This window comes from Dendrobium catenatum, unplaced genomic scaffold, assembly GCF_001605985.2.
Source record: "Dendrobium catenatum unplaced genomic scaffold, ASM160598v2 fragScaff_scaffold_1148, whole genome shotgun sequence".
Lineage (NCBI taxonomy): Eukaryota > Viridiplantae > Streptophyta > Magnoliopsida > Asparagales > Orchidaceae > Dendrobium > Dendrobium catenatum.
The window spans coordinates 666,754-681,829 of NW_021319610.1; the positions used below are offsets into that span (position 1 = coordinate 666,754).

The 15,076-nt window shown below is 33.1% G+C and overlaps 2 protein-coding genes across 2 annotated transcripts in view; both read left to right on the plus strand.

The window, feature by feature from the left end:
* Positions 1 to 1,372: 1,372 nt before the first annotated feature.
* Positions 1,373 to 4,667, plus strand: LOC110097126 (nudix hydrolase 17, mitochondrial). Its single transcript, XM_020823369.2, has 5 exons — positions 1,373 to 1,621; positions 1,890 to 1,998; positions 3,881 to 3,964; positions 4,057 to 4,182; positions 4,299 to 4,667. The coding sequence occupies exons 1-5, from the start codon at positions 1,548 to 1,550 to the stop codon at positions 4,416 to 4,418; spliced, it is 513 nt and encodes a 170-aa protein (XP_020679028.1). The 5' UTR covers positions 1,373 to 1,547; the 3' UTR covers positions 4,419 to 4,667.
* A 6,323-nt stretch (positions 4,668 to 10,990) lies between these two features.
* Positions 10,991 to 15,076, plus strand: part of LOC110102008 (ubiquitin-conjugating enzyme E2 variant 1D) — a 21,148-nt gene continuing 17,062 nt past the window's right edge. Inside the window, exon 1 of the mRNA XM_028698812.1 lies at positions 10,991 to 11,276. Within this exon, the coding sequence (XP_028554645.1) occupies positions 11,243 to 11,276 (34 nt within the window). The 5' untranslated portion in view covers positions 10,991 to 11,242. The remainder of the gene's footprint in view (positions 11,277 to 15,076) is intronic.

Below are 15,076 nucleotides of genomic sequence, written 5' to 3' on the forward strand. Positions count from 1 at the left end.
TTTTCGTATCTGCTTCTTCGGTCACAAAACGGAGTTTCGGAAGCGAATTATGTCTTTTATAATAAAATCTTAAAATCAGAACTCCTAAACAAACAATTTAAAATTACTTTCAAGTATTAATAAGCACTTTTAAAAATATTAGTCAAACATATCTCATTATTGAAACTCCATTTTATTGAACGGCTTTTCTATAACCTTCTTTTCTAAAACTCCTTTTTATGTAATCAGAAACCGAATCAAACGAAGCCTTAAACTATTAGTTTACGAATAAATTAAATTAGTAATAATTGAAAGCATATAATTTAAATAAGGTTAATAAATATATAAAAATATATATATTTTTTATTTATGTAGAAGTTAAGGAAAAATTACACCATGTAATATTTATATTAAAAGTGAATTAATTTGGTATAAGTTATATTTATATATAATATAATTTTTACAAGTTTAAAATCATGTTTAGCATAATTAAAAAAAATGGAGATATTAAATATTTGAGAATAGATTTTGAATTAATTATGTATTATTAATCAAATTTAAATCATATTTGTGATATTTTCAACACCACTTGAATCAATGGCATGAAAATGCAAATAAAACGCAATGGATGTTCGAGTTTGCATTGAAAATACAGTGAAGTCACGTTTTATGAGGAAAACGAGATTGAGGATCGCATTTCTTTAAAAATGCAGTGAAGTCAAGTTTTATGAGGAAAACACGATTGAGGATCTCATTTTCTTTGAAAATGCAGTGAAGTATCACGTTTTCAGAGGAAAACGTGATGGAGGATCGCATTTTCTTAGAAAACGCACACCTGCTTTGCGTTTTCTTTAAAAACACAATTCTTGTACACAGGTATGCTCATTTTTAAAATTATTTACTATTATGCTCATTTTCTCAAATGATTTTTAAAGCATATTCCTTCTCAAAATTTCGCCTTAGCTATTACTTTTTATTTATAATAAATATTGATAGGAATTATATTATTTAGATAAATATTTTACCTATTAAAAATTAAATAGGTTAAAATTTTAGAATTTTGTATTATGTATCTAAATACATTAAATTTTTGCCTATAATCTAGTATTCTAGCCTATGGTGTGAGGTGATGTCACCGCTCAACATTTACGAATTACGACTACGAGTACGACCACCCAAGAAATTACGGCGCTAACTGTGGGCGGTAACGTCACCAACCACTCGATGCCCTGTCTCGGCGATCTGAAGGACATTGAAGTCTACCACACGCGCGCCGCCACATCGACAAGTGGGACCAGATCCACTTACTGACCAAAACACCCCTCAACCATCTTTATTCTCTCGCCACCTCCCGTCAAGTGTCAAATCACATCCTTTTCTCTATAAAATTAAAGCCCACCCTCGCTGTTTTGATGTGGAGAACCACATTCGTACTTCAGCAGAGCAGCACTCCGGTGGCGGTTGCAGAGGGGCAATTTGGGTATCTCCTCGATCTCTTCTGACGAATAGGGTAATCTGAGGAGAACGTCGCAGGGGGAATAGAGAGAGAGAGAGAGGATTTGAGAAAGATGGTTACTCTGGCTGCTCGGCAGGGAAGACAGCTTCAGCGATATAGCAGCACCGGAGGCCGGCTTGTTGTCGGGTTCGTTTTGTGAATATTTACCCATCTTCTACTGTAGCCACGATTTCTTCTTCTTCTCATTTACCGATTTCTGATTTTAATGGGTTTTTGGAAATGGGGTTTGGTTTTTATTAGTTGATTTGATGGAAAGTTGCTTGCGTGGCTTAAAATTACTTTCCCATTTTCTCCTTTAGTTTGTGTTCAAGATTGAACGGATGGGATTTCTGAACGGTTGATCAATTTCTTTGAAAAATGCTTATGTTTTTTATTGTTGTCTCTCTTGATGCAGATGCATTCCGTATAAATTTGACGTGAACTGCTCGAGTAATGATCTGCTTCATTCTTTGGAGGTTCTTGTGATCAGTTCTCAGAAGGGATACGGAATGATGTTTCCTAAGGTATAAAATGTTCTCTTAAATTAGGAATAAATTAGTTTTTGCTTCGGAGAAAATGAAACGAAATGATAGTTGAATGGCAAGGATTATGTCTTTTGATGAGAATGTAAACCAAATTTATCTTTCAGGCAAAATGCTCGTCAATCTGAACCTAATTTGGATTTTTTTTTATTCGATTAAGGGGTCTCTTTTGGATTGCTGCAATTATCTGTAAAAATAGTCGTATAACTATAATGTAAAGAACTGATTTTTTGAAAAGTGGTTATAGAACAGTTGTAAATTGTAATAAATATCTTCAACAAATTCAGTTGGGAATTTTCTTATAACTAGTACATTCTAACAGATGTGATGGTAAAAAATTATGCTCATAAATGCTTCTACAGAATAGTAAAAAATTGTAGCAAAATAAAAATGTGAAATCTAACTGAGAAGAAAAGCTGTGAAAAGACTTCCCCAAATTGACTTGATACTACTGGAAAATCGCTAATTACCTGCAGCCAATTTTAGGGCAATTTCCGGTATTTTTCCGGCGGTCAAACCGCCGGTAATAGTCGGCGCTTAAAGAAAAAACATGCGGTATATCCGGCGGTCAGTTTACTGCCGGCATTTCCAGCCGTTTATTATTAAAAACCGGCAGTTAAACCAACGGTTTAACCGCCGGTAAACAACAAATTTCCTGTAGTGTGAAGTTTCTCTTAAAAGCCCTAGTAAGCAGCACTCCTTGAAATAGAGTTGCCTCGAACCATATGAGATGATCATCTTTGCCATAAAAACTCATGAAATATGAAGAGGTTAACAATCTGAAATTAATGGCTATATATGGATAATCAAGTCAAAACTTGCCTTAGGATCGTTCATTTCCTTCACTTTGCTACATCCCGAATGATTTTATCAAAACTTCTTATTTTTCTAAAAAAAAAGGGTGTGATTTTTCTGTTACAAAAGTTTTAGGAGTAAGATTTGCTTCATATTTTGTTGTCGCTTGCATGTTATATGCTGTCCTCATGGCTTTGGTAATTTACGTTTAACTTAAATAACAAATTTTAGATGGTGATTTCTGAAAAGCATGTATTTATCCTTCAAAAAATACCTCGATTTAAGATAATTCTAGCATTGCTTAATTTGGGTCCTGTCAAAGATTGAGAAAGGAAATGAAGTGGAAGTAACTTGTTGATTATGTTATTCAAATTAATACAATCTTATTTAGTTCAATTATTTTTATGTATTGTACATAATAGCAAGAAAGAGTAATATAATAATGCTTCAAGTTAGATTTCTTATGATGTAATTGACCAGCTATAGCTTATGAATCTGAATGTTGGCTATAAAACAATTATGTGTGACTAAATTTAGAATATTAAAATATGATGTGTGATAATTGAAAGATTAATTAAGAAATGAATATATAAAGAGATGGTTGGAATAGGCCGTATTGAATATAATAAAATACTGGAAATTTTGATTTAGATGATTTGGTCATTTATTATGTAAGATAGAAGATACATTGGATAGTTTGGAAGGAAAAAGCGTTGTGGAAAAAGTTTTTCAACAAAAAAATTCAATGCCTCGTTCATTAGTCATTAGAAATGATCGAAAGAAAGAGATTTTCAATCCCAAGTTGTTTAGGTGATGCTAATGATGATGATTTCTTTCCTTCACATTCTCAGCAAAGAGATCTTTTGATTCAATGAAGGACTTTCCTCAACACCAATTTGATTACTTTCAAACTTCTAACTCACACACTTTAACACCCGCAACAAAAAAGAGAGAGGAAAAACTTAAGTCAAATAAGATTCTTTGCCAAAAAAATTGCTTCTAAATTCTGAAAATTCTTCATGAAAAGCTACTATTGGGTATGAACTTCAAAGCTTTGTGAAATTGGTAGGGTGGGTGGGAAAGTGACGAGACAGTGAAACAAGCAGCCTCGCGAGAAGCTTTAGAGGAAGCTGGTGTGCAAGGAAATGTAGAGGTTTGCATCAAATCCTTGTTTATCCTTTCATGCATTACATCCACTTGTACAGTATGAATATCCTTCTAAAATTCTTCTAATGGCAATTTCAGCGAAGACTCGGTAAATGGAAGTACAAAAGCAGTACACAGGCCATAAATGAGAGTGTAATGTTTCCACTGAAAGTAACCGAGGAACTAGTCCATTGGCCTGAGATGAGTGCTAGGCAGCGCAAATGGGTCAGTTTATGTATTAATTAACATTGGATCTGCAACTTGTTCTTCTTTAGTGTTCAATTCCTTGCTACTCTCTTCTATTGTCTTATGTTTTAGCACTCTCTATGGTCATGCATTAGGTCTCTGTGGAAGAAGCAAGGGAAGGATGTAAACATCCATGGATGAGAGAAGCCTTGGATAGATTAGTGAGGCGACTTTCAAGTTTGATCCGCAATCGAAAGTCTGCTACAGTGGCATAATGCCATAAGAAGGAATTGTAATTGCCTGTATATAATTTTGCTTTTATCGGCATACTTAGAATTGAACCAGGAATGAAATATCATGAGTGGTGATGTGTATTAGCCATGAATTCCAAATCAAAAAACTTGAAAGATATATAACTGAATTCTTTTTAGCAAATAGTTTTAGGATATCAATTCTTTGTTTCTGCTTTCTTGGCACCCTTTTTCTGACCTGCAAAATGTAGTAAAATTTTCTTTTCTAGATTATCTTTTTTGTTTTATTTTTTTTCTGAAAAATTGAGTATTGAAGCACAAGTTTGTTGGCACAAACAAAAATTTCATGCTCTATTTCAGTATCTCCTGTGGACTTTGGACCTGTTTGGTGCAGTTTTATGATTGCTTTGCTTTCTATACTGTAATCACACTTTCATTTGATTACTGTTTTCTCACTTTTATCTTTCTCACATAAAGTTACGGTATTTTTATTGAGGGGAGCTACTTTTTGAAATGATATCTACTAAAATGTAGGAGCCATAAGAAATTTGTTGTGTGATTTTTCAAAAAGAACTTATATATGGTGTTCACAGAAACTTTCAAAAAATTTATTTGTAATTATTTCACTATTGTCTTTCTTAAAAAGCTGTTGCCGCCCCAAATAAACCCTTAATCTCACCTTTTCTATTGTTATTCGGTAAGCTATTTAACTCTATCTCGTAAATCCTAGATCATGAACTTCCTTTGAATTATTATGATAAAAAGTCATGCTCATTGGATCATGTTCCCAACAATGTGAGTCTTTAGAGATTTCATGTGATTTCTTTGATTAGAATATGTAATTCCCTGTCACAATAAATGCAACTTATATCATTCTTCAAATTCGCCTTCTCCTTTGAACTAGTTATGATTTAGATGAGCATATGTGAGCACTAACAATTTTGCAGCGCAGCTGTCTTCACTCGCAAAAAGCTATTGATTGCCACAATAAAGAAACAAAAATTAAACATCAATCATGTGGTTTTATTTTCTAAATTTGTTTATTTTTTGTGTGATTTTAATGCCCTGACTATTCTTAACAATTTATTTTAAAGGAATCTATATCTCAGTAGTTCATATTTATCTGTCAATATATTTTTTGGGGTTGTTTGGTAGCACCTAAGATTTGATTTAAGTAGGATTTCGTATATCCTCTAAATCCGAATTTCAGAAATCCTGAAAACTGTTTGGTAACTTTCATGATAAATCTTATTAAATCCCGTGTGGCTGTTTGGTTATAGAGCGGATTTAATGAGCGGTCTCTTCCTTTAGAGCCAATGGATTTCGTAAGTTTGGCAAAAAACAAGATTTCGAAAATCTGGGATTTAGTACGAAAATGCCGAATTTTTCATCTACGGCGACTTTCATTTGCCGTGAGATTTGGTTTTGCATTTTAGGCCGTTTGGCTGGATTTCGTTCAAATCCACGTCAAATCCAGCCTCAATCTTGCTACTGAATAGCCCCTCTATCTGAAATTACTGTGTTATATTATCAATTCTTTTATTTTGTTCAAGAAAAAGCATCATTTTGATCCTTTTCCCTATTTTTTTCTATACATTAATTTTTTTCCTCGAATTTGCCAAAATGAAGTTGCTTTGCACAGTATGCGTTAACATTATTATTAGCAAAAGAATTGGATAACACATTTATTTTTCTGATTAGGATGAACATCCACATCCACATCCACATCCACATCACTGCTGTCAATTCATTACTTGCTCTCAGGTTTTATCTTGCGGTAACATAAACCTTTAAGTGCTTGAAAATGACAAGCACTACAGGTTGGTGCTTATCACGTTACTGCAAATAGAATTGAAATTTTCACCGGAATAATTATTCTGTGCGGAAGCGGAATTCGTCTGGATGTCTAAGCCCGTGGCTTGGTACCGTGGTACTGAGCGTCGGTTCCACTGCTCAGTAACATGGCTCATTCTGATTGATATCCGGATGTAGAGCTACGTTCAGCATCCGCTCAAAATAATCTCTTGTTCACCAACCTTAAGTTTCACATGTCTATTGGTACAACTTTTATATTAGGCAACATAACATATCCTGTTTTTGCTCGAAACTGGCATGCATTACATGCAGGTGCTTGTCTCACTGCTGCAAATAGAATTGAATGTCCAGTGACCATAAGTTTCAAATTCCTTTTGCATTTTTATGAATCAAGTAAATATAATATTTTGAGATATGGGTTAAAGATTTATGGATTAGTTTCAAAAGTAAAAGTCTTGAAATTCGGCTGTTAATTTTACCTTCCAGAATTCTCACAGCTATTTTTTTTTGTTTGAAAATTTGAGCAAATTATGCAGCTTTTCTTAGTTTGTTGGTTGGGAGTTTGGCACATAACTAAAAGGTTTTGGGTCGAGTCTCGTGTATGTGTTGTTTGTGTGTTTGGGTGCTGCATCTAATTGCTCAAAAGAAAAATTTTTGGAGCAAATTTAATCGCAAATACACGCACCTGCTCGCATGTGTCAGACTTTGAACTCAAGATCTTTATGGCTGGAGCACCCAACCATTAGGCTAATGTGAGCTGCATTATAACCACTATTTTGTTACCGTCCCGGAAGATTCATGAGGCAAATTGATGATTTGCTACAATCATGGATCACTAATTTCCTTGTTATCAACAAGTTTGTCGTCTCTTAATTTTTCTTTTCTTTTTTTGTTTGATGAATTTGTTTGCAAATTATGATATTCATACTGTTTAAGTTTGTAGAGAATTAGAACTTGTAGTTTTTCATTGAATTTTGAAAAAAAAAATATTTTGGGCATTTCATGGGATATAAACAAGGCCCCTAGAATTTTTGAAAAGTATTGAATATGCGGTATTAAAATGAAATTCTAATTTTACTCAATTTTTATGTATGTGATAGTTGTATGTGTATTTTTGAGAACTTAGCGAGTTTGTTGACAACTTATAAAGGCAATCTCTTTGTATCGAGAAATTATTATATGCGGAGTTTGGACGTAGCTCACATCTAAATTCCAATGTGTACAGACCATGTGGCTTGTATACATGGTGTGTATTATACAAATGACCTGACTTCAGTGAGTGATGTATTTCGTAATGCTCATCAAATTTGTAGATGTTATCTGCACTCGTTGTGTTTAACATGCTTCAATAGGAAAGTTTCTTGCAGGCATATTTCAACGCTCTTGTGGTGAAGAAGGATTGCAACCACACATTGGATTATGATTTGCTAAGACTAAGATTTCGTTTGGGATAACTTTCTTACTGCTTCTTCAAACATCTTTTTTATACAAAATTTTTAATTTTTGTATTAGAAGTTGTTTTAAAAAGCAGCAAGAAAGCCATCCCAATTTGAGACGGTTTTTTTATTTCTTAAAGTAGATTTTTAATACATAAATTACATTTTTTTTTTCAAAAAAATTGTTTTAAGAAGTAATAAGAAAATCGTCTCAAATGAAACCTAAAACTGATTTGTTGTCGGATCATCTATGAGGTTTATTAATTTTTTAAGATGTTTAAGATTCATTGATTCAATCAAAATTGAATCAGATATGATTATAAATATTAAATTTATTAAAATAATATTCAAATGATATAAAATCTATATTTAATATTTCAGGGTAAAATAAATAAATAAATTAAATATTTTTAATACAAAAATAATGTCATGCACATTATAAAAAGGTAATTTAATTTTTGTTTAAAAATATATAGTATATGTATTGTGAACTTGAGAACTCTCTTAGGATCTCTTTAGGACATCCTTCTGGGAGCTTTATATTTTAAATTGTAATTATAGTTCTATTTAGTAACTGTTTTTTGTTGCTTTCTTAATTTTTTTTGTGGTGGTGTCATGCCTCGGGATCTAAGGTAAAGACTGAATCCCTAAATCTAATTTATTATTTTTTCTCAACAACAATATAGAATAAACTCATAGTCGATTAAGTAATCTAAAATAACATTAATAGTCTAAAGGTTCATTCAAGTTTTATTTTTCAAAAAGTCATATACAATAATTCCGTTCCTAAAAAGACTATACATCACAAAAATAAATAATTGGATTACAAAATTCAGATATTCCTACCCTTAACAACAAATTTTTATTAGGTCTGGACACCAGACGTAGCTCTACATCCGGACGCCAATAAAATGTCGCCACGTGCTCTTACTCTTTACCGCGCGGCTCGACGACCCAACCCAGAACGGAAACCCGGTATTGCTCGGTATTGCTAGGTATTGCTCGGTATAACTAGGTATTGCTTGACAATAACGAGAAATACCGCTATGTCAAGACGAATACCGAGCAATACCTAGCAAAACCGGGGTATTGCTAGGTATTGGTCTTGACAAAATGGTATTTCTCGTTACCGAGCAAAACCTAGTAATATCCTGATATGTACAAATTAGCTAATACATAGCAATATTGAGTTCTGATCCGGATCGGGTCGTCGGACCACGCGGTAAAGAGTAAGAGCACATGGTGACATTTTATTAGCGTCCGGATATAGAGCTACACCAGGTGTCCGAACCTAATAAAAATTCCTTAACAACTCTACCCATCATGCTTTTTTATGTTCATGAAATATCAGATAAAATTTACATAATGAACAATGGTAGTTCATTAGATTTCTATCACATTCCATCACATATATCAATATCCATTTTAATTATATATAATGAGTTATTCAGGTAATAGGTTAAACTTCAAGTTTAAAGTAAGTACTAACATAAAATACTTCATATGCAATTCAATATAGTGGTGATTCATAAGTTCAAAAATTACCATTTTATACATAACATATACCTTTGAAGTTGCACATCATATTTGCAAGTTATCATAATGTACTTTATGTTAGGGTCATCACTTGTACTTTCATAGATAAACTTTATAGAGGTGTTAGAGGTATTAGAATATGCTTGCTAGTAAAATCTTGTTTGCATTTGAACTTAATTTATCGGAATATACACAGAAAATTTAAATTTATCAAAATATCACTTGTACTTGACTCATGCATGAATGTACTTTTAGGTGTGTTAATATTTGACACGATCCGAAAAATCCGACATGAATATCATTTGAAAATTTTATGTTCGGATCAACCCATTTTGAAAAATGGGTCAGAATTAGGTTTCATATTCTGACAGATTGCAGTTTGGGTCGGGCTTAGGTTAACTTGAAAAGTCGAGACAAGTATGGTCAAAACGAGCTAGAGGCGGGTCGATTTTGAGTATGGGTTTGTGGAATATTTAGTTAATTGGATCGAGTCAATTAAAGGTGTGCTAGTTTCGTGTTAAACCCGACCTATTTAGCTACGGTCCTTCTGACCTCCATTGCCTGATAATGGACCTTTCGACCTCTCTCACCAGACTATGGTATTTTTCGACCTCAGTCACCTGTTGAGTACATTCACTCTGACCTTCGTCACTAGACAATGGCCCTTCCGACCTTCATTGTCCTCCGACTACGGTCTTTTCGATCATCGTCACATGAATGCAATTTTTCAGACCTCCGTCGCATGTCGACTATGATCCTGCCGACCAAACAAACATATTAATACTAATTCTTCCAATTTTCACCATGTAATGCATCATATATGATTTATATTTGTTACATCAAGCCAAGACCTTCCCTCCAATGAAGGGCCTCATTTTTAATCAACTGCAAATACCAGCAGATTAATTTAAACTGAGCTAGGCCCCATGATTTTTCCCATTTATGGGTTTTATACATAAAAACATTTGTGTCTCTTATGAACACGCCCTCTCTTTTATCTTATTGTATACTAGATTTTCGTACAAAGCTAAGAAGTTAAACTTTATATTTCTTTATCGCTGCGAATATTCCACGACACAATACTTCAATTCCTGCTTATGTATTATGTAATTTTTTTTAAAATTTTTTTTGTTACAATTTTCCAATGGAATTTCCTTCAGATTTTTTTGAATTTCCATCGATAATCTCCCTAAAATTCGTCAAAAATATTTCCGAAGGAAACTATTTTCGGACTTGCATTTTACCAGTGAAATCATTCATTCTGCGAGAATTCTGATTGAAATTCAAATTTTTGACAAATTTGAAAATGCCGGAAATTGCCAAGTTTCTTGTAGAGAATAGTGGTTAGAAGGACTATATTAAATTTGAATATGCTTGAAGATATTCACCTCGACTCCAAGTTTGTTAAAAGTTGGAGTCCGAGTGGTCCAAAATTTAATATCACTCAAAAACTCAAATATCACAATAAAAATTTTTCCTTTTTTTTTTAACAAAAAACAAAAGTATATTTATATATTTTCATTTTCATTGTTAAATTCTTAATGATTTAGTCGTGATATACATAAATACAATAATTTAATATTTTTGTGGGCATTAGATATATTAATACGTAAAAACTTTGTTGACCTTGTATAAATCTTTTAATATATAAAAATAATTTATAGATGAATCACGTTCCATCTGGACCGTCTAAAGCTTAAACATATCCGTTAATTCATACTCAAAACACGAATGACATGCATAAGCCGAAGGTGGGTAAGAACTGATCCACATAAATAATTTACATTTCTGCCATTACCCACTCCTCTAATCTTCCAATAAAATTGGGTCGTGGTAAGTGCGTCGCCTTCTTCGCTGAGAGAAGGATACGGCAATTACCCGAATCCCGTAACCCACTAAGGCGGTCACCGCCATTCTTCTCCTCCCAATATCTTCCACAACTGCCTCGCTTATCCTTCCCCTTCTCGGATGAAAGGGCATTGAGCCTTTATTGCTCTCCTTCTCTGTCGTGCATAGAGGCAGGAAAAACTTCCGAAGTGTATAGAGCGTTACTTCCTGAAGATGGGCTCCGAGGGAGGAGGATCGCTTGTAGTTGGTTTGTTCCGATCAAGTTCTTTCCTCCTTTTCTTTTGTACCATTCTTTTCTAATTTTGGCTCTTTATGGAATTTTCTTTGCCGATGTTTACTCTCTAATGGCGTTTGCTGGAGACTCATTTGTTGCCCTAGATTTTATTTTGAACCGATATTATGGGTAGAACCTCTGGGTGGCGATATGTAGTTATGCATTTTTTTAAAATATTGTTTGATGCGTTTTTAGTAAAAACTATGTGACCGAGAAATTTCTACTGTTGTTGATTGGAGTGGGTGAAATGTCGAGGTTCTTTCGGTTGTCTAAACTGCTTGAGGTTTTTGTTTTATTCGGAAAGGAATATGGTTTCTTTTTGATGCTTGAAATGGAGTTCTGATGGTGTTGTTTTTTTCTATTGTTGTTGATTGTGCTGGTTATTTAATGCCGCATAGAACCATTTTGAGATGACAGTTTGCTGCTATAATTGCCTAAAAGGCTAAAAGTATCATTTTGTTTCACTCTGCTTGGATTAGTAATTTTTTTTTATGGATCGTGTTTATGATTGTTGCAAAACTGATAATCTCCCCATTTCCGTACATTGTCATTATATTTTCCTTTTGTGATTGAAGACTTTGGATTCATTAGGCGTGAAGATTGAAATGTTCCGTCTAGCAGCAGAATACGATCAAAGTAGCTATCTAAAAACTGCTATCAAAATAGGTTATTGAAGAGAGTAGATGGTTACTTTAAGGATTTTTGGAGGGTACTGCCAATTTTGTGTTTGTTATCAGAAACAAGATCTCAAGGATTGCACTATTGCAGGTTGCATGGAGTAGGAGTTTGTTGGTCCGAAAAGAACCTACAAAATTTTTAGAATCAACATTATGCATGGAGAATAGCGAAACAATATTTTCATACAGTTGGTCTATATCTAATCAATTGATCTCTTTTTAACTTTTAATCTTTTACAGAAATATTCTAAACTTAGCTGGATAAATAAAATCTTATTAGTTCTTCATACCCAAACCACCTAAGTTGATGATAAGTTAGCCTATACATGCTGTGTACTTACTACTTGGTCAGAACAATGTTACTCCCATTGCTAATCTCCATGTCCTAGTTTTGCTTTATTCAAAATCTTGTCTCTAAAATAGAAGAGTTATTTAGGACCGTCTCAGTCACTCACTCGAATCTCCCTAAAAAAACAGTTGTAGAGAGGAGGCACATGCACCTAATGAATCCACATGTTAATGAAAAAAATAAGGAATGGTTGGAGATGGAAGTCATGGTGCTTTATTTAGGGTATGGAATTGTGTATTACTTTGTTTAGAAGAATGGAGTATAGAAGTAGAATAAGAGTTCACATGCACATTCACCCACATGTTAAATTTAGGCTTGCATATTCATATCGATGCACTATCTAAAGAAAACCTAAAGAAGCACGCTAAAACTTGGATGAAGGATCATAAGGAGGGTGAGACAAGACATGTAACCATGATGATAGTTTTGATAATCCATCTTTTTATTCCTTTTCTATATTAGTCCTTGTATATGTCTTTCATTTTGAAGAAAGTGGAGCTTTAATGGGGTGATGCAATCTTGGTAAGAATGCAAGTTTGAATAGATTTGTTTTTTAATGAAGTACAATCAAAGGAAGATAGTTACAATCAAAATGTTGAGATTTGGTGCAAGCGATTTCATATTAAATTAAATAATAGTAAAATCAGCCCATATGCATGCACAACTGACAAGTACTCAAAGTGAAAGTAGTTATTATAGATGAAGAATAATCTAAATTGAGCTAAGAACAATATTCATAATCAAAATAATTAGTCAATTAAGTGTTAAATCATTAAACATTTTAACTTAATTGAAAATGGAAAATTTCAAACTTTTGTTAGGCATGGACTATTGAATTTGGTGTATTACTTCATGCTCTACTTCTAAATTTTGAAGTTACTGGACATCTTTAATGCATCAAATGTTGATAACCAAATCATTGCTTCTTGGGTAGTTCCTACGACATAATTAGAAGGAAAGCTCATCAAGTTGCATATAGAAGAACCCAACATTTTAAGGTGCAAATAATGATGCATTATTGCTGGCAATCCACTATGGATGTCAAACAGTTATTGGTAGCACTCTACCATGGATGTTCTCGTGGTTATCGATATGTCAGTTGCAATCACCATTGAAGTAACAAACCCAAAAAAACCAAAATAAACAATGGTTTGTGATCGAACACACGAGAAAAGTAGATTCGATTGATTTGGTTGCAGCATATACTTTGCAGGAAAATAAGAGCCTTGTGGATTAGAGTGCATCACCTTTTTTTTAATTGTGCCAATTTCTGCTTTGCACCAAAATTTTGAAATGTCAAAGTACTGCAAAATTAATGCTTTACACCAACTTACCTCATATAAGATTTAAAATGTATAATAATTTCATGTGCATATTGATTCGGAAGTGCCAAAATGGTAATGGTAAAGGGGCTTACAAAGCCAAATGGTAATGGGGTTCTACGGAGCCAAATAGTAAAGGAAATGACCAAAATTTGACTGCGTACCTGATCAGTACGAATAAGGGTACTTCCGGGATGGGTGTATACATTTAACATAAGCATTTTTGCATTTATATTGCATATGAAAATGTTGAAAGGAAAGAATGAAAGAATGTAATGTTAAAGAAAGGAAAATGAATATTACATGTTATGACTTATTCAATGAAATGAATTAATACCAATTATAAAAATTTTTATTATATGCATCTTATGAAATTTAATGAGCTATGAATTACCTGCTGAGCGTTGGCTCATCCTACTTTTGGAAATATTTTTCAGGAGATAAGTGATGGCTGCACGACGACCGTACACGTATCGTCGTAGGGGAAGAAAGGCTCTCTTTTATGTTTCTGTTTGAGTCTTTGTTCTGTTCCTATGTAGTTCGTAATATTTGAGTTTGTATCTGTGTACTGAATGGTAATTTGGAGTTTATGTAATGTGTGGTTTAATGTTTTAGTAGTTGTGTAAGAATATATAATTTGGAACAATTGAGTTTGATGTTGTTTAGTGGCTCTTTCATTTAATGTTGGATGATGTTTAATTTCTGTCATTTTAAAAGATAATGAGATTGTTTATGTTTAATTATGTTCTTCCGTATGACCGACTGTTCCCGTCCCGTTTTTATCGGGCTAGCCGGGTCGGGTCATGACATAAAATACTTTCAATTTTATGGTCATGAGTCACTCTTCTTTTCATAAGCAAAATATATCCTATTATGACAAAAAAACTATAAAACTGTTATAGACTTTTTTTTGTCTCTCTTTATTTTGATAAAGTTCATTAGACGAAGAATGATGATATCAAAATAATTGAGGTTAACCATGTCATAGCGAAGAAAAGCAAGAAATATATAGATGATAGAAAGAAGGAGAATAATGGCCTCGTTAGAAGCAACAACTTTAGTTGAAATATCTTCTATATATAGAAAAAAGAAATTAATTTCATAGGTTCAAATGTTCCTTGACAAGTTAATAAATCTTTAATGTTGAAAATGAGGCATATAAATATATTAGGAGGATAATATGAAATTGAAGTATTATAATTGATTTCCTGCTTATTTAAAAATGAGCATCTGCTCTTACATGCAAATTCTTTTATATGATTTGCGTGAAGCAATTTTGGCAGATATGAATTATGATATAGGCACATTCATTATACTCTTGAGTGCTTCTCTTGAAATTCATTGTTTCAGAACACTTCTTATTATGATAGTCTTTCAACTCTCTAACTTCTTAATGAAAATTATGTATATTTTGTGCAAACGATA

Bases quoted from the DNA above. Each gene is read 5' to 3' on its own strand.
- LOC110097126 (XM_020823369.2), top strand. From the start codon at position 1,548: ATGGTTACTCTGGCTGCTCGGCAGGGAAGACAGCTTCAGCGATATAGC. The intron at 3,965-4,056 runs GTTTGCATCAAA...TGGCAATTTCAG, and splicing joins GTGTGCAAGGAAATGTAGAG to CGAAGACTCGGTAAATGGAA. The intron at 4,183-4,298 runs GTCAGTTTATGT...GTCATGCATTAG, and splicing joins GTGCTAGGCAGCGCAAATGG to GTCTCTGTGGAAGAAGCAAG.